Here is a 24,932-nt window from a genome sequence, read left to right on the forward strand (position 1 = left end):
ATCCTCTCAAGTATAATTCCCAGAATAACGACCCCGTCTTCAACTCCAACTTCTGTGGAGTTTTGTTCTGTACTGAAGCTAAGTCAATTGATGAAACGCTAACAGCTAATTCAGTACACTTGCGATGGTGCCAGTTGTCAGGCAGTGCACACTTCTATCACTTTTGTCTAACTGGAAAGGAAAATCTGTTGCAAGTTGCAACCCTAATAAACACTGACATTCAGAGATAAAGTTTTAATCATCACCAGGTTTAAATATTTTTAAATACTCAAGTTGTATTTTGCCACTGCTGCCATCCTACCATCACTATAAATGATACACCCTGTACTGAATTAGGATCCTTGTGCCAGTAAATTACTTTCCCCTCAGACTTAAGTTGTGACTGACAGTACCTTGGGCATATTGACAGAGGAGACAGGAGAGTTCAGTCAATCCCAAGCTTTTAATCCCAACCATGCTTCCTTCAGGACAATTCCTTAAGACCCACGGTGATTTCCTGCATGCCAATGCATGTCTGGACTCTTGCCGAGCTATCGACGCCTGAACCCCCCCTCCCAATAGAGCACTGAGGTTACTCATAACCCCTGCTTGTCTTTCATTATTGAGATGTGAATGAGGAAGGTCAGGGGGCGGCTCTCATTGATCGGACAACGCAGGAATATTTGATTGTCGCTCAGGTGGCTCTGCCAAGATGCTCTTCTTCATGGCAACAGAGAGGGCCATTTTGAATGTGCAATGATGTTGAAGCAAGCAAAAACGTACAGTTTTGAAATGGCTAGGTCATTTTGAGCCTGTTTTGTTCTGTTCCTTTACTATAAGAATTATGAAACAACAGCTTTAAAGAGAGGTTTATTTATTGCTAAACCTGGTGGCTTGTATAGATAGAGAGGTTTGTTATTAGAGGCACCTATTTGTCCCTTTGTCACACGAGGCAATTAGCAACTAAACACCTTCCTTAGAGGCTAAGCACTATGGGTGCCCGTTCGTGAAGCAATGTGGGTTTAGGCTTTGAAAAAGGGCTTTGAAGAGGGAAAGTGCTGGAAGCACATAGTGGCCCAAGTTGGACATTGGAAGTTACCATGGTGACAGTGACTGGAAATGAAAAATCTTTGCTTAAAGGCAGGTCTTGGTGTGCGTGTCTGTGTGTGTGTGTTTGTGTTTGCTTGGGGAAGTGAAAGAGAAAGATTGGGGGGGGGGATCAGTGATACAGTGCGCTTATTGATTTGCGTGTGGATTATGAATGCAGAGGATGGAGTGCTGAGCTATTTGAGCGTAGGTGTGAGTACTCTTTGTTTTGCATTCAGACAAACCTCAGAATTTCTCCCAATTTTCAGAAATAGAGATTGGATAATCGTCCAAGCAAAGGATTAGAATCTTTTTGTTGTGGCTGTGAAGTGCTCAGCCACACAGGCTCCCAAAACACTCCTTTGACTCAGACCAGCAGCAGACGTCGCTCTTTGTGCGAACAAACAGGACTTGATGCCATGAAAAGTCAAATGACAGGCTGCATTTCTGCCTCCCCGTTTTTATTCCCCATCCGTCCGTCAGACGGCCAGCACAGCAGTGGCACCTCTGGGTATCTGGCCGAAGAATCTGACGCTTGCAGAGATGCTCTTGAGATGGGCTTAGAATCTCAGCAGGAATGGTTCAAAAGGCTAACCCTGGTCAGCAATTCAATGGGGCCTGTCACTGGAATATTTCAGGGTGGATTCTTTTATGCTGTAGAAAAGGGTATGTTGAGTGTGTGCGTTCTGCCTGCCTTCAGAGATGCTTGTGCTCATACATAGATCACTTCAGTTTACAGATACACAAATGTGTGCACACAGCCACAAAACCGTCACAAATCTCACTTTGCATGTCAAATTATTGTTTTTTTCTTTCAATATGTCACATTAATATTCATATGACTTCATATGAAAATATGACCATATCCTCCTTTTTACACATTCTCCCCAGAATGAGGCTCAGCCTAAAATGGGCTTACGGACTCAGAGTCCCAAAGGGCTGTTGCTGGAAGATAAATCAAGCGTCACCAGGAAGATAGGGAGCAGCATCATTTGTCGGCAAGAATAGAAAAATTCATCCTGGAAATCGTAAATCACTGGACGGGCAGGCCGGAGTGAATAAGCCTCACCCACCAAACAAATCGATTCTAGAAGTTATTGCACATTTCAATCCTCCCTTCTGCCTCCTTACAGGCACCTGGAGAGACCCTGGTGGGCGTTGTGATTTACATACCCGGAGATTAGATGCTTCTTGTTTTTGACAGAGTGACAGATATTTAAATCATACATTATGCTTTATTTATTTGTTTACTTGTAATGGAAGAGATGCATCAAAATGATGTTATTAGGTTTTTGTTACTCGTTTCAGTGTCAGCAGGTTAGCTGTGGGTGCCTGTGGTAGTGGTATGTGAGAGCTTTTCCAATCAGAGCCCATTCTTCTGAGAGCAAGAGATTTCAAAACACAGTTTAATTAACTATTGTCCTGAAGCTACTGGAAATAACTAAAGTAATAAAACCTGCATCTGTATAGAAATTAAATTCAGATTTGTGTCTTTGTTGAAGCTACTAAACAATCTGTTTTGTCATCCATACAATCAAATCACGTCTAAGACAATTGACATGTTATTTACAGATTACAGCTGAGTGAACCAGCCATCCCATTACATTTTATAGTAACTTATGAATTGTCACAAATTGTATGTTGAGTTGTCAGTCCGCTGTCAGTAAATGAGAGCAGGGGAATATATTGACAGGAGAGCGTGCGTTTGCATTTTAATTAGCCACTGCCATAATTTTTGCATCATATAAATCATCTCTGCATGTATGATAAAATAAGTTATACATGACTCTGCTTTTTTTTCTAGGTGATAATCACCTATGTGGAAAATGTATTATTTCAACATTCATGGTGGACTCAGTTCATTCACAGGCTAAAACAAAGAAAATAGAGATTTTGCAGATAATGCATTATTTATGGGAATCTCCTCTCTGCGGTTCAGTATATATTTGTGTGTGTGTCTGTTAGACAGACTCAAACTAATATTGGCAGAACTTGGAATCGCTATCAAGTTTAAACAAAACGTTGTTCTTTGCTCTTGTTTGAGCTGTGCAGTTTTCAAGATGTGTATCTCCTGACATTCAAGGAAATGGCTGAGGATTTTCCTGCTGAGTTTATCTTTGCCCTTTTAGGTTCTCAGAACTCAGACACTCATGTCTGCACCCCAGACCACCACTTGCTGTGTCCCTGCCTTACAGCAGAGATGAGCTGTACATACGAATGCATATGTGAAAAGGGTCTCGCATTTATGTCAAAGAAGGATTCAGCACACGAATCCTTTGTCTTCAAAAGGATGGTTTTGTATTACCAGTGAGTGAAAGACTACAATTTAAATGAAACGATATGAACCGACCCATCTAAATTAATATTCAGGCAGGGGCCAAGCTTTTATTGTAATTTAAACAATGTACCCCCCCCCACCCCACCCCCCAACCCTCCGCCCCCCCCAGCACCCTCCCGTGTGTGCCAGATTCCAACGTTAATGGAACCGTGGTGTGCACAGACAGATAGATGTCTACAGCATGTGCAGAATCACGGACTGACCTTTCAGGTGGAGAGAAAAATTGCATCATCTAATACCTGTTGTGGCGCTGAAATAGATGGATTAATTTCAAAGAGGCTAGCTGAGCAAGTTTGATCTGTCTACAGCTTGCCTGGATTACTTCTTCTTCAAAATAACAAGAGGAGCCATATTCAAAATTCTTGCTAAAAAATTGCAGTGCTACTTGAGTTTTGACACATCCCAGGACTTTGATAAATAGCTGTGTATCTACTAGTTTCTTACTACTACAAGTGCTTTCAAATTCACGCTGATAAAATATTTCCCTTTGTTTTCGTGCTCCACCTGACAGAGTGATGTGGAGCGTTGTTAAGGTGACTCAAAGGTGAAGCAAATATCTGCACAGGAGCTCAGAGGTTTGTCTTCCTTCAAACCTTTCAAACCTACACAGAGTAGTTTTCACATTTCTGGGATTTAGAGGTCACGTTGGAGTTAGTAGCAGCCTTTGGTGCAGAGAAATAGGACAAATAGAAATAAGAAATGTATCATTCTACCAAAATGTCTGTGAAATGTTTACCACAGCTGATCAGCCTTTGTGGGGAGGACTTCTCTGCTCACATGAAACATCCAGTGGTTTAAATCTCCTTGTGAACGACATCTGATCTGAGGTAAATAAATTCCTCCTCAGAAGCCTTGGTCACCATGGGATGAGAGCATCCCCTGAGGTGATGACCTTCGTCTGCTTCGACCTCATGTCCATGTGTTGCCTGAAAAAGTCACAGCCTAGAAAAGTCTTTGTGACATTTATTTTGAGATTGTTTCAAGGCAGTTAATTATCATTTCCTGTTAATTTTGGAATTGCATTTAAAATCAGTGAATAAAGAAGTAAATGGGCAGATAAAATAATTGATGAAACACATACAATGTAGACAGATATTGAACCTGAAATCATTCAAAACAAATAAAATTTGTCATCAAAACTCCTGTGGATTTACACTACAGACTGTTTCCATATCGCTGACATTGTTATAAATAAGTATTGAACAAAACCTGGATACGTTTTCTTTCCAAACAAATTACGAGGGAGACTTTTTTCTTGCTGTGGGCTTCAGTAAGTGGGGGACATGGACAAATAAAACAACTCCGAGATGCAAAATATTTAGTTTTTTAATATTCATCTCACCCGTCATCGTGAAGTATCAACAAGCCTGTCATCGTTTATCACTTCCGGATTATTCATTGGGCCATCACCTCGGTGGAAGTGCCCCCTTGTCCGAGTACACAGCGGAACAGGAAACACATGTTATCAAGGTTCACGTTAGGCTCTTGGACGGCAAAAGACCTCACAGATGAATCAATGTATCCCCCTATCTACGTATTCTCCGCAGGACCTCAGATGTTAAAAAATAGCCCGGAAAGGTGATCATCTCTCCACATCCAGCTGCAGCGCCTTAGAGCTGCCAGTTTTCTCAGATTGTTGTTGCGTTGGGATGAAGTGCGGCTTATCTTCCAAATACAATATTAGACAGAGGGAAAAGTGTGTGATGTAAAAATGTTATGAAAGCTACTAATCTGTGTGAATGGCTAAGAGGGATTATGCTTGTCAGCAGGAGGAAAAAAATGAGCTCAAGATGCTCATTTTTTTTGGGGGGGGGGGAGAAATAGCATTGAATTTATGTAAGCAGTGGAAGTAGTTCATGAGAGATGATCAATCTTGACCTTTGTCTGACCATCCCTAACGAAACTCTTATTCCATACTTAACAGAGCCTGATAAAGGTCATTCATATAGCTCACGCACATAAACACTTCATCTTGTCTATACTGAACAGCCATTTGGCACTTCATTCATTTCTGCTTAGTTCCACATAGTTAATCCTATAAAAAAAGGAAGATGGCTGACGTTTTGTCACCCATAGTGTTTGTACAAACAGTGCGACAGAGCTTGATGTTTTTCCATGGTTTTGTAGAACGTTTGCTAATGCCACCCAGCAGGCAGGCAGTGTTAATCTTACATGCGATTGTCTCCATATGTACCCGAACACGTATGCATGCACAAACTCAAGTGCAGATGTTCAGTCGTGTTTTCTGCGATGTGACGAGAACTTAAGCACTCGAGAACTGTGAGCGATGTGCTTTAACAACTCCACACCCACACTTAGCCATTGTATTTATGTTGTGTACTTTCATTCTCCCATCTACCTCTTTTGCTCTTTAAGTGCCATCTCTTGGTGTTTTGAAAACATACTCTGGAACTTTTAGAATAATAACAGCAGTGCCATTATAGATAATTTGCCAGCATGTATATAGAATACGATATGTGTGGAGCATCTCCGTGTAGGTTGCTTGAATATGTAATCCTGTACAATCCTATATCATCCTCTGGATTCACATATAACTTGTGAGCTTAAAAGGCTACTTCACTGTAAAGGAGTGTCTGTTTGTCAACATATAGTGTACTTCCATTTTGTGCTCAACCTTTTAACCCCCGGCTGCTTTGGTAAAGCTTGTATGTAGTCAGCAGCACAGTATGTATAGTATTGATGCACTGGGCTATATGTGCAAATTAAAGAGAATGTTTTTCAAAGCCAAAATGGTGGTTAACTTTTCATTTTTGATTTTTGATTGCAGTAATTCTCTCTTGTTTTCTAAAGTAATGGTCCACAGCCGGAGTGGAACCAGCAGTTAGAGGTTATTAGCATGATTGTTCCAGTTTTTTTGATAATCGTCACAAGATATGAAAGATACATTAATGTCAGTTTCGCAACAAAAAACAAGATAGATTATGCTTTTTAGCTAGCCTCTGTGTAGGAATAAGGGCTTCCACGGGGACTTTAACCACCTCTTTCTATTAAAGTGCTAATGCTAATCAACACTCAAGCGTTACCCTTGAATACATCTCAGTTTTACTCAAACGCTAAATGCACAGGGTGAAGCTTATCTCTTCCTCTCCTTCAACATTTTCTTGAGGTTTTCTTTGGAGTTTTAAAGGTTGTTTTTTTGTGTGTGTGTGTGTGTGCTGCACCGGGAGACAGGCTGAATGAGAAAAGATGGATGCTGCAGCGTGCAGCTGGGAAAGATAATGAATGAAGTAGACCGTAGGTGGCGAAGACCATCACTAAAGCGTAATGGGTCCCAACAGAGGCACGGGGATATTGACCCGTCCGTCACTTTTTTTCCCCCTACTCCCCCCGCCTCCCTGTCTTACAAATACAAACCCTCACAAGTCTGTACACAGGCTGACACAAATACACACACACACAGACAGACTGCAGTTTACACATGAATCAGACAATACCAATAATACCACGTCTATGCACACACACCCCGACATGCATCCCTCAAACACCCTATGCATCTTTTCTTAACACAAGAACTAATCCCTGTTTGTGTGTGTTTGTGTGTGGATTTCTTGTAGGTAGGGCGTTGCTTTTTTTAACTAAAAGCAAATGGGAGAGTTTGCGCTCCCTGACAGGAATTTTTTCATCAAATGGATACGAAAAGTCCGCAGAGAGACGTCCCCTTAATGCAGAACGCCAGCTGAACCCCACTCTGTCCTTACTTGACATACTTCAAGCAAAGTTCTTTGATATGAATTCTACAGAGAATCATTCAAAGCAAGTTGCCATGTTGGAAGCAGATTCAGCATTGCATCATGGCTTCCCCCCCCTTGTCCTGCACTGTTAACAGCTGGCTAGCCTTTCTCTGCTGTCATTTATGTTACTCTCTCAAGTGGACAAATCTGTTTAGCTTTGACAGCAGCTGCACCATCCCTGTCTTAGACTACTGATGAATTATTTATTTATTTATCTACCATTGATTGACTCATTTATTTTTTTTTGTCTCGTGTCATTGGTCAGTAGGCTATAAGGGACTCAAACTACTTACATCAGAGGCAGCAGGATCAGCCAGCGATTATAGTCATTACAGTTTGTGCTTACAGAGGACTCTTGTGCTTTGTGCCACATCTCCCCTCGTCAGCTGGCAGTCTGCGCTTTAATCTGCCAGTTATAACAGCAGACGAGGGAACAGGAGGAATAAAGCTGTAAGGGAGGACAAGTGGGAATGCGGATAAAAGGGGCAGTTGGTGGCCAAATTGTGTGTCCTCTTTTAGAAATTTTTTGCTCTGATAGAGGGTTATGTAATCCTTTATCATGTGCTGTCATTATGTTATCTAGCGGCGGGTCGATAACACCTAGACCTGAAATACTATTACTGCTGTATGTGTTAAAAAGAGGAAGTTTCAACCTTTTGTTTGCCGTCTGCCTATGGAAGCCAAGCCTCCAGCGAGGAGCCAATTAGAGCATTCAGCCTGCAGTAGCTTCCAACCACCTGCTGTCGTCTTCCTCCACGTCGTGAATGCAAAACCGCATATCTCTGTACATATTTGAATGCATCACTCACAGAGGATCCATTTCCCTCTCCCCCTGTTAGTTCAAAGGGCTCCATCAGAGCCGAGCATCTGATGAAATCCTAATTACCCCCCTAATTGGTAATTGTGAAGTCATTGCGGCACGTGGTGCAGTCAGCTTCTCCTGCTATCGATCGCCCTCCTACTCTGCCATTGATTTGCACTTGATAAATTTAATTGTGATTATTTCTCTGCCTTATTTTATACCCCTTTGAGATGCCTTCAGGATGCAGGTGGAAAATTGATCAGGGTGTATCTGTGGCTTTGTGTGCAGAGGTAAAAACAAATGCACAGCAGTGATAAAAGGGATTTTGAATATGGGTCAAGATAAATGTTAAGGCTGGGATTAAGTTTTCAATCCACGTTAAATACACGTTATAATGTTTAATCCCTCAAGAGGAAGAGGAACAAAGCATGATTAAAATTTGAAGCTTGCATTACTTCTAGTTCATCATTATTGAATCAAAAAGAAAAAGAAACATATTGTTTGATATAAAACAAAGCAACGATTTCTTATGTTGCTGAAAAGCGAGCTATGTTTTGGAGTGTGTCTGTTTGTGTCCCTGCTCCAACCTCTAGCTAGTTCTTCTTTCCATCTCACTCCTAATTCTATGTGACACTTCAATCTTAACTTGAGTTCTCACTCGCTGATTACACCCCCCCTCCCCCACCCCCTGTTCTAAATAGAATAAACCAGAAATGGTAGTAAGGAGGAAGGCTGTAGAGATGAGAAGCCTGCCTCTTTAATTGTTTTCCAGTTTCATTGGCTTGACCCATTATTTATGCGACTGGCATTTACTGCCTGGGAATTAACTCTTCATAGCCACGGACAGGCCGCAGACAGCTGACATGAGTGAGTGAGTGGCAAAGGGTGATGTGGGGGGTGGGCTTGGGTTCATGAACCCATAAAGCTCATGTGGAAGAGACTCGGCAGACCATATCTCATTACTGGGTTGGTTTGAAATGAAATGGGACCCGTTTTGCTTGTCCCTCACTGGTTCAATTGATTAGTCGGCAGCCAATCAATGTTAATTAAGGTGTAGAGAATCCTTTAATTGTGGCGTATGAATCATTGTGTCAGACCCCGCCTTGACCTTCACAAGACTTGCGCTGTGAACGGCCTTGCTGGAGAATAAATACCTTTTATATATTGCAAGATAATGGCAGTCCGTAAACGAGTATAGATTTGAGATTTGATGGCCGGCGGGTCCCGTGTACATTGTAGCTCGCAGAAGCAGGCCTCATGAAGATCGCGTGCACAGTGGGTTCTCAGACAGTGACTGGACCGACCTTCATATCCCGTGTTTTGTTTTGCGAACAGATGCAAAGCACGGACAGATCAATACTTGTCAAAACGTTTAAGAGTTAATGTTGTGAGATAAGTGCCGCTATTATGTGCGGCAAGAGGCTCTCCGTGCATATGAAGTGGGGCTGTGATTGATGACTGCCAAAAACAAAATGGCACATGAGAACACCACCGGTAGCCATGATTGTGTATTTTAATGAAGACCTACATTTCATAGTGGAGCTGATTTCGCACCGAGTTGATTGTCTCCTCTCTCCACTACCACCACCACCACAGCCATCCATCATACTGTAATAACAACCCGACCTGTACGTGGTTTAAAGCCTGGTTTGCAGACCCATGACGTCCAACTCTGTTCCTCAACAGAATGATGAATTTAACCACGACATTGCTTCCTGAACCTAAAAAGAAGAGCGACCTTAGAACCTCTCAGCTTTAACCACGTCACTCAACTCAGCTCCAATATGCTGTGCTTTATTCTCATAATGTTTCCTTTGCTTTAATCACAGTGGTATCTAGTCCATCAGCCAGTCATGTGACCATAAATCCCCGTAAATACAATATATCTAAAGCAACATTATAGTCAGCCTTATATAAACAGCTTGTAGAAAATACAATACTTACTCTAATACGAAGAGATTTTTTAAATGCAACGCTTCTTATACCATCAGCTTAAATCCCAGTATTCAATACAAAATGGCAAGAACAATAGACTTTTTCAGCCAGATTTTTCACACAGGATACTAATATGTGCACCATCTCTTCACCCATTTTGATAACCTCAACTAAAAGTCAATCAAGAGCCTCAACACATCCGTCCACATCCGCTAAAATTCATGTTACTGTTAAAAGTTCTAATATTGACTCGAATGTGGTCCTTATGATGTCTGAGTTTTCACTCACTGAAGCCTACACTTTGCATACTGTAACAGCTGTCTTCATTAAACCCTCCTTTTTTGGCAAATGCCAATGTCTGTCAAACCCCACATCCCTAGTTTGTGATACAGGCTTCCCATTAAGTGCATATCTCTGACATGATGATGACATTTTAAAGGTTATACATCTATTATTACAACTTCAATAATTGGGTTGTGTAAGTTCTTGGCTGAAATGAGTATCCGGTACACAAAATGTACTTTTTACAAGTACCAGTCCAGACTCATGACAAAGGAAAATCCTCATTGCTTCAGAGAGCAATGAGGACAAGTGAAGTTTATTAATTTAAGTCTATGAAAAGAAATTGTTCTGCAAATAGCTTCCTGACTATTGTGATCAAAAGCACCGATCTGAAAGCTCAATTCTGAGGCAGCAACAGTCCACTTCTGGATTAAATCCTGTCCGTTTCTAGTCAGGATACGGTAAGAGATAATTTAACAGGTTGAACAGACAGTGATGCAGATAATGGTGTGCTTGCGCATCCCCACTGAGCAATACTTCCCATTATAATTAAGGTGAACATGATGCACCCCTTCAAAGACATAAACATAAATCCTCCTCTCTTCCTGTATGGAGTGTTAAATGAAAAAGACTGGATAAATCATCTCCATAAATAGTGGCACTTCATAATTGTCATAATCTCTTCTGCCGAATTAAATATTTTCAACTTCATTAACCACGCTCTAAACATCGAACTCATGTACTACTCTGTAATGTTGGCCATCTAGAAGTACAAGATTGTTGCTGATGTTGCTGTTTCTCTTTTCTCTGTTTTCAGATGTAATAACCGGACCCAGTGTGCTGTCGTGGCTGGACCAGACGTATTTCCTGACCCTTGCCCGGGAACCTACAAATATCTGGAAGTCCAATATGAATGCGTTCCCTACAGTATGTATTCCTCAGTTCTGTCACACTCCTTAGCACCCCTCAGTAATCTAACCCTTTCTTATTTCCTCTTAACAGCAGTGACTCATACAACGACCCAATCAACATGCATGCTAATCATGTTCCCAAATGTTCAAAAATACCTTGAATGTGTCATAGTCGAACAGATTAATATTAATGACGGTGTTGTGCACATGTGAGATGATGCAGCATGTAAGTGTAGAGGAATGTTAATCAATTAATGTGATGCAAACTTTATGGCCTCTATTTTAGCTGATATGAAATAGAGGTTTTCTTCATTTTGCTCATCAAACATGGCATCAGTTGTTTCGTCAGTGTCCCAGCTTCCGCTCACCTTTTTAGAAGTAACATCTCCTGTTGGATATTGGTTGTGTAATTTATTAATGATAAAATAAGTGGCTCATAGGTGTGCATTTTAGCTGCAGGTAAATAACTTCTTTCCACTGCGCAGAAGATTTATCATCCAGAACAGTGCCATTGTTATATGTCAGCATGCTGAAAAGAATGAAGCAGCATATTTGCTAATATATTCAGTCAGAGACGGCGTTAGCGTTTTTTTCATTTTTTGATGGAGCTTGTCAGTGCCTTCCCATCAGCTACCCCAGTTCACAGCACTTTAATATCTTTGAGGAATCGTGTCTGATCATGTCACGTCTCTGTTAGTGTAACAGCGAGAAATGCCGTTTGACTTTAATCAAAACTACACATACTTGTTGTTTTCGGTTCAGTTCAGCTCAGTGGACGCCACTTAATGTTGAGACTAGCGAAGCATCTCTGAAGGGAGTAAATAAAAAGGATTTAATTAGTGCAGCAGGTGAAAAACACTGTCAGGCTGCACATAACTTGACTGGAAACATTTGGGCTGGGAATGGAAGGATCAGCATGGGGTGACAGGATAAGCGCAGCAGTGAGGAAGTCCAGGTGAGGCCGGAGGAAGTGGCATGGACACTGCCATATGACCTTAGGTATTGTGTTATAATGACCTTCGAAATGGAACGCTGAAGTCACCATAATTATGCCTGCCAACACCTTTACATAATGTGATGCTTGCTCAGAAATGATACAAAACTGGAAATATTTTGCAATTTTTCCATGTGGTCTGCAGCTGCTGGGTTCAAGCGAAATCTAATAAATCAAATCAAATCCATCTTTTTAAGCATTTGATATCCTTAGAGGCTTCCCTCAGTCGTCTGCCGAGCAGGAGCTTTCATGTTAGGAAGTAAAAAAACGTTTCTACCTGTGATCCAGAGCTCACAGATGGCTCTTTTATACCTGACTCTTTGCAGTTTGCACATTTTGCTGCCCATTTTTACCACCCAGCGTCTTGCCAAGGTGTCCATGTAGAACACTGATTCAACTAAAGTTACTACAGTGAGCAGAAATACTACTTTCATCAGCCCTTTTGATTTTTAGCACATCTCAGAGTGCTTTGCTCTGAGTGACAGATCTGTACTTTTAGTCCATAATTGTTCCATTAAGCTCTTACCTACATTTCATTCTACAATGCCATTGTTATACCATTTTACCAAAAAAAAAAAAAAGAAAAATGATAAAATGCTTACCTGCAGAAGGCAAAATGGACTTGTATTTTCATGTACTGAGGTTTTCACTCAAACATGTGAATGTCTTAAGTTCATGTCCTAAAAGGTTTGACTCCAAAAGCCAAAATAAATATTGTCCCAGTGTTCGAAACTGGCAGTTAGCAAGTATTTTTTTCTTGTACTGAGCATAGTGAGGGTAATATTGAAGGATTACAGTTTTAGATCTCTGTATGTCCTTAAGGACAACCATGCTCTCTTTAGTCGTAATCAGATGATGATCGTTGCCCCCTAGAGGGTTAAACAGGAAGGGGTTTCTTTTATCCTGTTCAACCTGATCCTGCTCTCACTTATGGCACCTGTTTGTCTGGCTTATATCATTGCCACTTCCGTGCCATCCTTATCCCATCATTTTCACTTCTTTTATAGTGTGGACTTGGTTGCACCTTGTGACCCTGTGTTAAAATATTTTGTGTCCAACATCCTGGTTGTGCTTTTCTATCCCAATGTTGGTGACACACTGGTGAAAATCCGATGGGGCATTCCCAAACATACCCCTTTAACACTGGACACGAAACCCACTGAACACCCACAAGCATCTGAGTTTTGCCTTCTGTGGGAAAGGCTACAGTCAGCTGATTGATTTCAGGGAACACTGTAGTAGTCACGGGTATACAGGAGCTCCAGCTCCTGTCAGCAGTGATGGAGACATGACACCCAGGTGGACAGGCTAATTATCTCCCTTTTTCTGGTGTGACACTGTGATGTGCACTGAATTTACGGATGCTGCCGTGTACAAAAAAAGTTTTCTATCCGTTTCTGTACAAGCAGCACATGAACAGCATTCAGTCTGCATTGAGTTTTACGCGACAACCTTTGACATTGTCACTGGCCTTCGTGCTGTTTTCTTCAGTTCCCTGTTCATGGCATGGCATTGCCATTCAGTTCTCCGCCTCAGATACACACATTCTAGCTTTCCTTTAATTACATACCCGACTTCCTGAACAAAAGCGAGGCGGAAACATGGAACTGTCTGCTGAATTGTTGGAACTGTGTTTGGCACCTTTGTTCCGGTTGCATCGGGACCACCTATTAGGAGAGCACAAGGGAGTGAACCAGGGACACCTTTTCTGGTCTCGCTATGGATTGTGCCAAGAGCCACTGTGGGATAAAAGAATCTGCTGGCAATGCAGAAATATTGCAGAAGTCATGTAGGTGTTTGTTTGTAACTTGAGCGGTGAAGCAAAATGTAATCACAAATGGCCACTGGGGACGCACTTTGAGACGCATTTAATTGCAGGGTGTGAATGAACTCAGCTGTGACAACCCAGCGGACTCTCTTCTTACCTCTCAAATAAAGCAATCAGATCCTTTTGTCTGGAATGAGCCACAGTTGGATATAGTTCTGTGTGTTTTTGTGTCTCCCTCTTAAATATTTACCACCTGGCTTGCATATTAATTAATCACACCACTAGATTTATTGACATGTCATGTTGAAATTAAAAACAGAAAACAGAAAACGCTTTCAACTGGTTTGCTCATTAATTTGGGACGAGTAGTCAGGTGTTTACACTGGCAGTGGAGTAAGGTTTGAGAAATGGCTGCGCGTTTGTGAATAGGCTTTTAACACGAGTCTTCTTACCAAGTTCCTGAGACAAACTGAAGGATTTGAGAGTCTAATAAGAGGGGCAGCCACCCATGACTCCAACTCTCCTTCACCGGTGGAGTCTTGACTCTGTATTTCACTGGCAAACTCTTCCTCTCAGTCCTAATACTTTTTTCTTCCAAGTCTCCCTCACTTTCCCTTTTGTTTTTGTCCTTTAAGTGCTCTCACTGCCCCCCAAGCCCCACCCTCATATTCCTTTATTTTCCACCCTCGTTCCCTCACTACACAATCCCAGCTGCCCTTCCTCCATTCTCTGCTACCTTCACTGACAGCTTTTATCTGTATTCTGTTGGGGAGCTTCTTTTCTTTTCGGAAAAAATTGCCGTTCTGTTCTCCATATCGTTATAAGCCAGCAAGATGGTACAGTCAGATCCACCATTTATAATGGCAGAGGAGTGTGCTAAATCGATGGACGCATGGCGCAGATATAATATTGATTTTATTAATTTGCGATTTGATCCGCTCCATCAGTCGTAATGGAAGAAAATGTTGCAACAATTACGACTAAGAGTGCCAGTGTTTGTGCTGTGTGGCAATACCACAGCACAAGGCAATCCATCATATTTTCGTTTGAGCTGCTGTCTGAATAATTATTTGATATGCGCTATGGAAAACAGCATTACGCTGAACAGTGAGTGAGGTAAAATGGCCCTGCTAGGAAGGTGAAACAATAAAAGTCAAATTGATACATGCTGCATTTTTAAAAAGGAATTATTTAACAGATAAAACTGAATAGAATTTGAATTTGGTATTTACACCCTGTAAGTGATAATGGAGTCTTGTGATTATCAGGGCACACTCATTTTTCATCTGCCAGAGGACCCTTTTGTCTTTTGTACTAGTGCAGTTTGTGCGTGCTCCCACATGCACTTTACAGATTAGTAAGGCTACCCTCGAGCCGAAGTGATGTGCTGACCTTTTATGATGACTCATAAACATGACTGTGCTTCAATGGCTGACATCTGTCTCTGCCCCGCCCTATCACCTTGACTTTCAGCAGTTCAGTGTAGAGATGCACGTCTATTCTCTTAGTGCCTTATTAAAACCTCTGTTCCTCACTCGCTCCGTCTTCCTCTCCGTGTAACTTTCGCTTTAACAGCTCCTCCCAAAGGTCTAGCTCGTAAGAGGTCAACACAACTGCGTCTCCCTCCTACCCACCCAGTGTTCTTTTCCTCGGCACTAATGAAGCACTTACATCCCCTCGGTGGCCCCTCAAATTCTCAGACTTGTCACACAAGAAAGCACATTCAAACCTGCTTTGCTGTTGAAAGACTCTTCCTGTTGTTGACAGCTGGTACCTTTCTTGTGTTTCTCCAAAGCATCAGCCATGTGCCTCCAGTAATCAGACGGACCTTTCTGTGTAGTTTCCATGGTAAATTGACTGATTTGGTTCAGGCAAGCAGCCATACCCCTTGTCCAAAAAATAAGAAAGGACAAAAAAAAATAAAAAATAAAACAGGTAGGGGATAATTACATGTCCTTTCAGAGAAATGCTTTTGTTCAGTTCACTTTTCAAAATTGACACTTCAGTGTGTATGAGATGAGGTGGCGGGAAAGTGAGAGACAGACACAGACAAGAACAGAGTGGGGGAACAAAGGAAGAAAACCTGCTGGCAGTCCGTTGCTACACATAAGCCACTAGTTCCCCCCACTGTTTTTAGATAATAAGGACAATGTAAAACCCTGTCTTACACAGTGGGATCCAGCTCAGCCCTGTCAGATATTTCTCACACTCTAGAAGCTAAACCAGGTCGTATAATCATGCAATCAATTCTCTGATTTGAACGGAGCGGTGTGATCCTGAGCTCATACCACCCTGAAACTTGCCATGTGATTTGTCAAGTTCTTTTTTACGTCCAACATACCTTAATTGGTTTTTAATTCATTTTGTTAATAAAAACACACGTAACAGGTTCAGGGGACCCTCGACGAATAGAGGAGTAGATTGTTTTGGCAAGTTTTACTCAGCACCTGCTACCAATCTCTGTCCTTCTGTGTTTGCAGGTGAAGCCATGAAATTGATGCTCTACACATGGTTATCACTTACAATGCAGCTTGGGCAGAATGTGGTGTGATTACAAGGCCCATTATGCAGTGGTCACACCTACGGTAAACACCACCTGTGTGACCAGGACGGTGTCCCACAGTTGTAATGTGGACTTTGAGATTAGTCGCATGTCTCATCTTTGTTTTAATGTCCCTACACATTTAAAGATCTTATGTTATTAATAAAAGATAATCACGTCTCGGTTAATGTTCAAATGTAGATTAGATAGTTGCTCACTCTCAGTTTCAAACATCCATCAGCAGGCTACCTTTCCGAGCACCCCGGCAGTTCTCTTAGCCTTGGATAATCTTGCAGGAACTTGTAAGCTTCTTGAAGAGTAGATCACTCTATCTGATGCTATCAGTAAATCTACTAAGCAGATTGTATGGAAGTTCAGTGGCTGTTTGCCCTTGAGCTCTCCAATCCACGCTCATCAGGTCCAGTGTGTGGGAGTCGGCGCCGTGACAGCAGATACATCACACAACCACACCCTCCTCGCTCCCCGCTGAAATGCCAGTGAGCATTAGCCCTCTTGTTCAGACAGCTTTTTTTTTTTTTCTTTCTCTCCTCCCCACCTGAACAACCAGCTCCACTTTTCCCATGTGTGACGGGGGCCTGTACTGCCATCACATCACTCAGTGACAGCTGACCACTCCCTAAACCACGCAGCAAGCTCTGATGAGTTTCTTTCACATACCTCACACACCTGATTCACACTGTTGTCATGGCCTGAATTTGTAGACATTGATCTTGTTATGATGCATTGGCTTTAAACTGTGCTTTGCAGAAAAATCCTGTTTTTACAGGGATTTTCACATTCTAGGCCACCTGAGAGCACAATTGGTCTTACCTTTTCTTTTTTTTCCAAGCTGGTTAATGTTCTTATATTACGCCTGAGCTAATTGGCTATCTGGCCTAGAAACGGACGTGAGCAGTACAGTTGCTGTTGTTGTTTGGTAGATCGCTCAGCAAGCTAAGATGGTGGACAGGACATGTCTTTGTTTGTAGATAAGAAGGGGGCAAGAAATACACCGTTTACAATGTCATGAACACATTTAACTTCCAGAGCAGAAATGCTTGTTGTTTGTAGGGCTGGGAGATATGGTTAACAAACGGTTGTTAGATCAGTCAGAAAATATTATATATAGTTGATATATGTGCCATTTGTAATCAAATGTGTGACCATAGTGACATTTATCTGACAATTACATTATTCAATACGGTAACTGTTATGTATCACACAAGGCACAATTCTTCAAAGTGCAAGTGCAGCAGCTCATGTTGGTAGTTTTTGGTAGTTAGTTGGGAATCAGTAATTTAGACAGCAGAATTTTGATGAAAGACAACAAATTATATCATATTGTCATTATACCATTCAAGTTAAAAGTTGATTTAAATAAAGATCATCCAGCCCCAGTTGTTCACTTTCATCACAAAATGAAAATGTAAGGTCAGTCTCCCTGATTTAATAACATATAAGTAACAAATGAACTGTTTGCATTTTCATATTAAAGGCAATGTGAAACAAATAAGGGACTTTTTGTGGCATTAACAATGGTACTTCTATGGGGGGGGGAACCCTGTACTGAGAGGGGAGGTAATTGCACAGAGGGGCTGTGATTACCAGTGTGGATAAATGGTGGTGTGAAAGGGGTGAATCTGGACATGTAGGAAGTGTTTTCCCCCCACTAATAGCTGAATAAGCTGGTGTAATCTGTCAGGTTCTTGTTCTGTACCGACTGCTCTCAATGCTCAATAAGATACATATAGTTTCATCCCTGCTTTTTTCTTGGATAGACAAAATTATGCGCACTCCAACATATTGGACTAAATGCTCCTGCATGCAGAACAAGCTTTATTAATGTTCATAAACACTTCCATTTATATAACACGAGCAAAGCTTTTATCTCAGCGTTTCCTCCAACTGCTACCCACACGCACACACTCAGGCACACATGTCTGAAAGACTTGTTGGGGTGCCAAGTGTCGAGGATATAGCACTAATTAGACATTGGTCTCTTTGGGGGGTCTCTCCCTTTAATGATCACCCTACTAATCAAAGCTCCTTTTCTGTTTCCTTATTTATTTTTTTCTCTTTCTTTCTTCACTGCTGCTTCACCACATTCAGCCACACACCAGACTAAACATCCTTTTTCTTTTTCTTCTCTCCCCCACAATTCGCCCTCATCCTTCTGTTCTCCTCCATAATTTCAAGGTCCTTGAAAATCAAGACATATTTTAGGAGGTGCAATTAGGTTATTTCTGCTCCAGTTGCCGCTATGTTCCACAAAAATGTATTTAATATTGTTTTTCCAGGGCTGCACTTGTCTTTTCTCCCTCTGTTGCTCGGTCCCACGTGGTTAGCAGGTTGGATGAGTGCCAAGTCCTTGCACCTGTCCCTCAAAATGAGGCAAACACACACACATGTGTGCGCATACAGACAGAGGACCAAACACGCACCCACCCACGCGCACACACACACACACACACACACCCACACACAAAGAGCATCCTGCATTGTCAAGGTTATAAGATAGCATAGCAGCTTCCCAGTAGGAGGGACAGAGAAGCCGATGGAGGCAGAGGGGAGACGCTAGGGAAGAGATTGAATAAGTACGAGCAAAGAGCACAAAGAGAGCAGACAAGTGGTTGCAGGAAAAAGAGGGGTGTCAAGAAATGGAACATATCATGACGAGAGAGACTCATGAGCACCAACCGGGAGAAATGGTGGGGGGGGGGGGATGAGGGAGATGAAGAGAGAGAGGGGGAGAGAGATGGTAGCCTGCATGTCCTCCCCCATCCTTAGGCACATGCTATTCAAAGCCCCGTAATTTGTGTCATTAATTAAAAAGCTGATGGGATTGAGTTAAGGGGTTTGCACTCTGCAACTCCTTAGTGGAGAGCGAGGGAATGGGAAAAAAGAAGGAGGGGGGGGGAATATTGCAAAAAATATTGCAGCCATTCTGCCATGAATCTCTATTAGCGGCTAATGATACCATTCTGATACCTCTCAACCATTAGCGTGAAATTGGGAAGCTTTAATTATTCAAATGAAAATCCATACAGCTGCCGCTCACATGGCAGGGTCACAGTCGCCAAAGGTCTCCACTGTGAGCTGCTCAGCATGCGTCTTAAACAGGAAGTGGACTAGAATAAGTATGCAGAGTGGCTTCTCACGTTGGAATTATATTTGAAATTATACATTGCCTGCACAAATACAGTATGAACTGCATCATGCAGTGGCAGTATAATTGAATTTTATAGCATACGGTATGGCCGAACAGCAGGGCGCTTCAGTCATATTATCAACACTGTCAAAGCTGAATTACATGCATGCGAGCAGAACAATCTTTAACTGCAATGATCATTTTATAACCATGAAAAAACACATTGTAAAAAGGTGTGTATATGTGTAGTCTGCCTGCTCGGATTAATAAATTTGGTACGACAGCTTGACCAATTAGGAAAGCTGCAGGATCGGCCATGTTGTCTTTTCCAGCATTATGTGTTTGGCAGGTCGAGCCATACACCAGCCAGACTGTTACAAGCTGCATGCACATGGTTCAGTGAGTTATTGTTTTGCCCCGAACCTGTTGCCAGAATTTGGCCCAACCAGGCCAGGCAGCATATTCACTGGTAGAACATTTATCTGATTGGCTTTTTCCATAATTGTCATAAAAGCTAACTGACCCAAATATAATTGAAATATAAAATAACTTATCCATTTATAGGCATAGGGTGTTCCTAGATCTGTGTGGCCTGCAGTTTTCTATCCCTGGTCTAATCCTGAAATAAATGTATATTGGGGAGTGAATGAGGTGCCTTAGAGCAAACTGCTTCTCAGTGGACAGCAGATAAGAGTGCTTGCGCTGGGCTGCTTCCAGGTGTTGCCTGTGTGAAGCTGGGTGAAAAAGACTCTTGGTCTTTAGCAAGTTTAGATAACTGATGTACAATGACAGAATGTTTGTCAGTTGGCAAGCCCAAGGCATCTGTAAAATTTCAGGGGGATTTTTTTTTTCTTTCTCCTTCCCAATGATGACATTTCCTCCTTTTTGGTTGCTTTGGCATCAAAGGAAGGGAGATTACAGCCGGTCATTTTTTTTTTCCAAGAGGAAAATGGGCCACACACTTGTGATTGTCGATGAGGCATCCAACTGTTCTACCCATTGCAAAGGCAGGATGACGAGCTATTTTCTCATGTTACTTTCGCCCTCAAAATTGCCGCAATTATTTATCAAATTATAAGTTGAAGTGGCAGTTGCAGCCTCATGTGCCCCTTAAGTTACTGAAATGTCAAGAGCTTGCAGGGCCTTTCTCCTCTTAAACTACCGCCAGGGTGCAGCCCCCAGACCCATTGTGGCATTGGTGTGTTTTTTCACATTTGCTCAATCCCGTATCTGCTTTAATGGCCACTCAATGCCCAACATCTCTTATTCAAATAACTGGCTCATTTCCTCATTCAGTGTTTTAAAGTTGATTTCGTCGAAGCGCACTGTGTTGGAGAGTGGTGTGATTACCATTAACATCATCATTATCACAATTCATTGGAGTATTTCCATTAATTGTGTTTCTGGATACTTCCAAATGATTTCTAAATGAGAAGATCATCAGTAAAAAGCTGTTGTTTTTGCCTTGAGCCATTCTGAAAACAGATCGTGTACAGCAGAATGAACACTGAGGAACATGTTATACTGTATTGTATATAACTCATCTAATGCTGTGTCCCTGAAGATCAGGGTAGGACTCTGTCAAGTGTTTTGGTGCAGAAGTAAATACATAGGATCTTTTTTTTTTTTTTTTCATAATGTAGAGCTTATGAAAAAGACACTCAAAGGCTTATTTTGTGTGATGGGAGAGTATGTTAACACTTGCACAAAGGTAAGAGTAGCTTTGATAGTTTCAATTTTTCCCAGGCATCAGAGAGGAGGCCAGAGAGAAAGACAAGGAGAAGGGAGAGAAAGGGATGAGACGTGAGGATGAGAGAGCTAAGTGCTTTTTAGCGACTCAATGACAGCCATGACCAAAATCGTATTAAGGTCACAATGGGGGTGGTGGGGTGGAGTAAAGAAGCTTTTCAAATGAATCAATTCTCCGTCTCACTCTGCTTTTCCTGCTGCTATGCTTGTATCCATGACACCGTAAACGTAGATCTCCAATGCTCGTATCGCAGGTGTGTCTCAGTGAGTGCTGTATTTGCAGTGAAACGCGAGTGGACGTGACATGAACAAATTGATTTGAGTGATCTGAGGGGTGACCTTGCTGCATCTAGCGGCAACCTCTGGTCCAGCGACAGGGCCACGCAGTGTACAGTAGCCCTGGGAGTGGCATATTTCCTTGTCAGGGATTTCATCCGAATCCTTTACTCCCTTCTCACACCATCTCCCCCGGCGATTGCGTCGTATACCACTTCTCACATCCCCACCGCTAATGCCTTTTTCTATAGATCATTACCCTCCTCTCCCCTCTCCACTGTTAGCGAGCGCTCAATCAGAAATGCCAGCATCCCCATGGTCCCTGTTGTGTGGCTGTTGTTCATGGGAGGTGAAGAGGCTTCGATCGGGGACGTTTGGCTGTTTACTTTGATTTGATCTATGGGGTCCACGTGCAGTTCCAAGTTATTGGCAAATTTGAGTTGCCAGTAATGATGATTCAGATGGAGCCCACAGCTATTGTTGCTCAGGCTCAGTATGGACTTATCATGTTCCAATGACACCTGGAGTCTTTGCTGTTGATGAGGTGCTGTGGTGCACCAGCGTACAATTTTATGATCTGACAAACACAGACGGCTTGTTGAAAGCCCCCCCTCCCCTCCCCATTATTTCTCTCTTTTTGCTCTTTCCCCTTACCTGACACCGCCCCACCTCGCTCGCTGTTTTTCATCGCCTCACCGCCTTGCATTAATATTGTTCTCCTCTAATAACTTTCCCATCTTTCAAACTTTACCCCGCCCACCTCTACCCACTGACCTCCATACCTCACTCTGCTGCACTCTCCATTTGGAGGAGAGGACTCTTGTAAGCCCTGGTAACAGAGGTTAATCCTCTCTTATTAGAACCAGGATTACTGGAAGGGAAGGGACAGGACCAGCAAAATGCCATGACTGACATAAAAAGCTTGCCCATGAGAGGAAGTAATACGTATAGTGTGGAGAGAGTTGAGATGTAATAGCCGTAGTAGTTTTTCTACAGGCTTTCAGTATAGTTGTTGAGCTGTTGAATCAGGGCAGCTTTTATATTTCACTTACACCTGCAGCTATTCATATTTAATAAAATATGTCATACGTGAAAATTTTTTATTTTTTTTGCCAGTATTCACTGCATGTACAAGTGAATACTGAATATTTAAACCCTAACTAAAGATGCAGAAGATGGTGGAGACCAAAACATTAAACAGTGGACTTCCATTTGTTAGGTTGCTATGACTTAAGATTAATGTCATCTACAACATTCTCTTGATGTGTTAGCCATACCAGCTGGTTCGGCTGTCCCCAAATCTGCAAAAAAAACTTCAATAAGTACAGATCTTAGCCCAGACTAAGTCAGTATCAAGGACATTTAAATTTATTTTCACCACTGACAGTATCTCATCACCAAGGTAAATAGCTATATTCTAGCTTCATCAGTCTGTTTAGGTCATAAATGATTATCAGTTTGAGATTACGGCAGTGCAAAGTGTGAAATGTACCCTATTTGCATGTGAAGCATTTTTTTTCCTCCCAGCTGTACCTTAAACTCAGAAGCTTGCTTGTAAGCGGCCATATGGTTGAATGATTTTACGGTTGCGGAAAGTCATGAACCGTACATCTGTTTTACACGTTCACATCCCTCAAAAAACAAATATTTTGTGCAATTTAAGACCTTGTCTTTTTCCTACATGCTCATGTGTGAAGTGGTGCTTGTTCTCCTTTTAAAAGTTTATAATCCAATGTTTTGTGTGTCTGTTTCTCTAACCCCAAGCTCCTCTTGTACTGTTGCGTGACTGTTAATAAAATACTTTTTTCACAGTTATCACATTAATAATCTGTTCTTTATTTTTTTCCTTCTTTCTCTCCCCTTCATGCCTAAATATAGAAGTGGAACAAAAAGGTAACTAAATGCCAACAACTTTTCTTCTTTTCATCTGCATTTTCATTCGGGTATATGCTTGCTTTTCGTTGGTGACTGGGTGCTAAAGCAGGTTTTTGACATTTTGTAGCTTCGTGCTCATCGTATGGTTCATTGCTGAGATTGAACATGTCATTCATGGGGAAAATGAAATCGCTTAGGTAATCAGTGTTAGAAAAACACGTGATGAAGAATTTTTTTTCTTTCACTTAGTATTCTACAGCATCCAAAATTGTGAATATTGCAGTAGATTCCTTCTTACATTCGAGGTTCATCAACAGCATCATCAGACTGACAGCTCTTTTGACCTTGCCACATAAACAATGCCATTTTGGGGTAAGGTCATTACAGATCTGCTCCCCACTAAAATCCCATATCCTTGGGATATTATCATTTGTTGTTATAACTGATTATTCCAGCTCTGGTTTATCAGCTGCATAATATTAAAAGAGAGGGCTATACGGGTTAATCAATAGCTTGTCCAATAAGCTGTCAGCATTTTTGATTATAGCTCTAACATGATGATGGCTATAACCTTCAGGGACTCACGAGTCAATACTGGAGACACATCATAGCAGTCATGTTCTTCCCTTATCAGCAGTGCACAATGCTGCAAAACATATGCCAAGTCTTCACTTGTGCCCCAGGAGCATTGTGTTGGTCCTTTGTCAAATCTTAACTGTAAAGCTGGATTCAAGTCAATAATGGAAATGGAATCATTAAACAAGAGTCAAGAGTTCTGCTGTAATAGCTATGCAATAAATTTAAGTTTCATGGTCGTTAATTAATGACATATCACTGAAATCGGTGGCAAAGAGAATGAGCAATGAGATGACGAGATGTTTTTGTGAAATTCCCCATGAAAGCCATGATTGCTTTTGTATCATTTCTCTAATATCTTTCATTCACTCCTCCATCTTTGTGCTTACATCCTTAAAAAGCACATTTCACTACCCAGCCCAGTGTGCTGTCAGTACAAAGCTTACCCTAATCTGACCTTGAGCCCTAGTACAACTCATTTTTTCAGCTATAGTAACAACCCTCTTAGCATTTAGCAGAGCAACCACTGAGATGTGTGCCGAGGCGCTATGTCAACGGGACGCTTCTCGCCACATTTTTCACCTGCAGGTAGACAACATGTTTAATCTTAAGAGATTACATGGGAAAGAAGCCTCTGTTTTCGCTGTCTCCTTCTCTTCCTTCTCCACGGAGCGAGCAGCTTTTACCTTTCGAAGGATCTGCGGCTAGAAGCTGTCAGCGCTGCGTCAGGCTCCTCGCCCATTACTGTGAAAGGAGTCTTCACGCACTCTTTGTTTTTATGTGTGATTTACTGTTGGGCCCAAGCCTGTGCATGAAGGGAAACTGCACTGTCTCAATTCTACATTCTCTCTTTCTGTCTATCAGACTTGCCCAGTATTTCTTTAAATTATATGCTATTTTAATATTTTTGATGATATGT

The 24,932-nt window shown here is 41.8% G+C and overlaps 1 protein-coding gene across 14 annotated transcripts in view; it reads left to right on the plus strand.

Moving 5' to 3' along the window:
• The window catches only part of LOC124054617 (adhesion G protein-coupled receptor L3-like), a 198,641-nt gene that overhangs the window by 93,558 nt on the left and 80,151 nt on the right, over positions 1–24,932 (plus strand). For 9 of the 14 annotated variants that reach the window (XM_046380811.1, XM_046380812.1, XM_046380810.1 and 6 more), the window contains 2 exons: positions 10,992–11,101; positions 23,441–23,455. In XM_046380811.1, the coding sequence (XP_046236767.1) occupies positions 10,992–11,101; positions 23,441–23,455 (125 nt within the window). The remainder of the gene's footprint in view (positions 1–10,991; positions 11,102–23,440; positions 23,456–24,932) is intronic. The other 5 variants (XM_046380814.1, XM_046380815.1, XM_046380824.1 and 2 more) reach the window with 1 other exon arrangement.

The sequence above is a fragment of the Scatophagus argus genome, chromosome 23 (genome assembly GCF_020382885.2).
Source record: "Scatophagus argus isolate fScaArg1 chromosome 23, fScaArg1.pri, whole genome shotgun sequence".
In the NCBI taxonomy this organism is placed as follows: domain Eukaryota; kingdom Metazoa; phylum Chordata; class Actinopteri; family Scatophagidae; genus Scatophagus; species Scatophagus argus.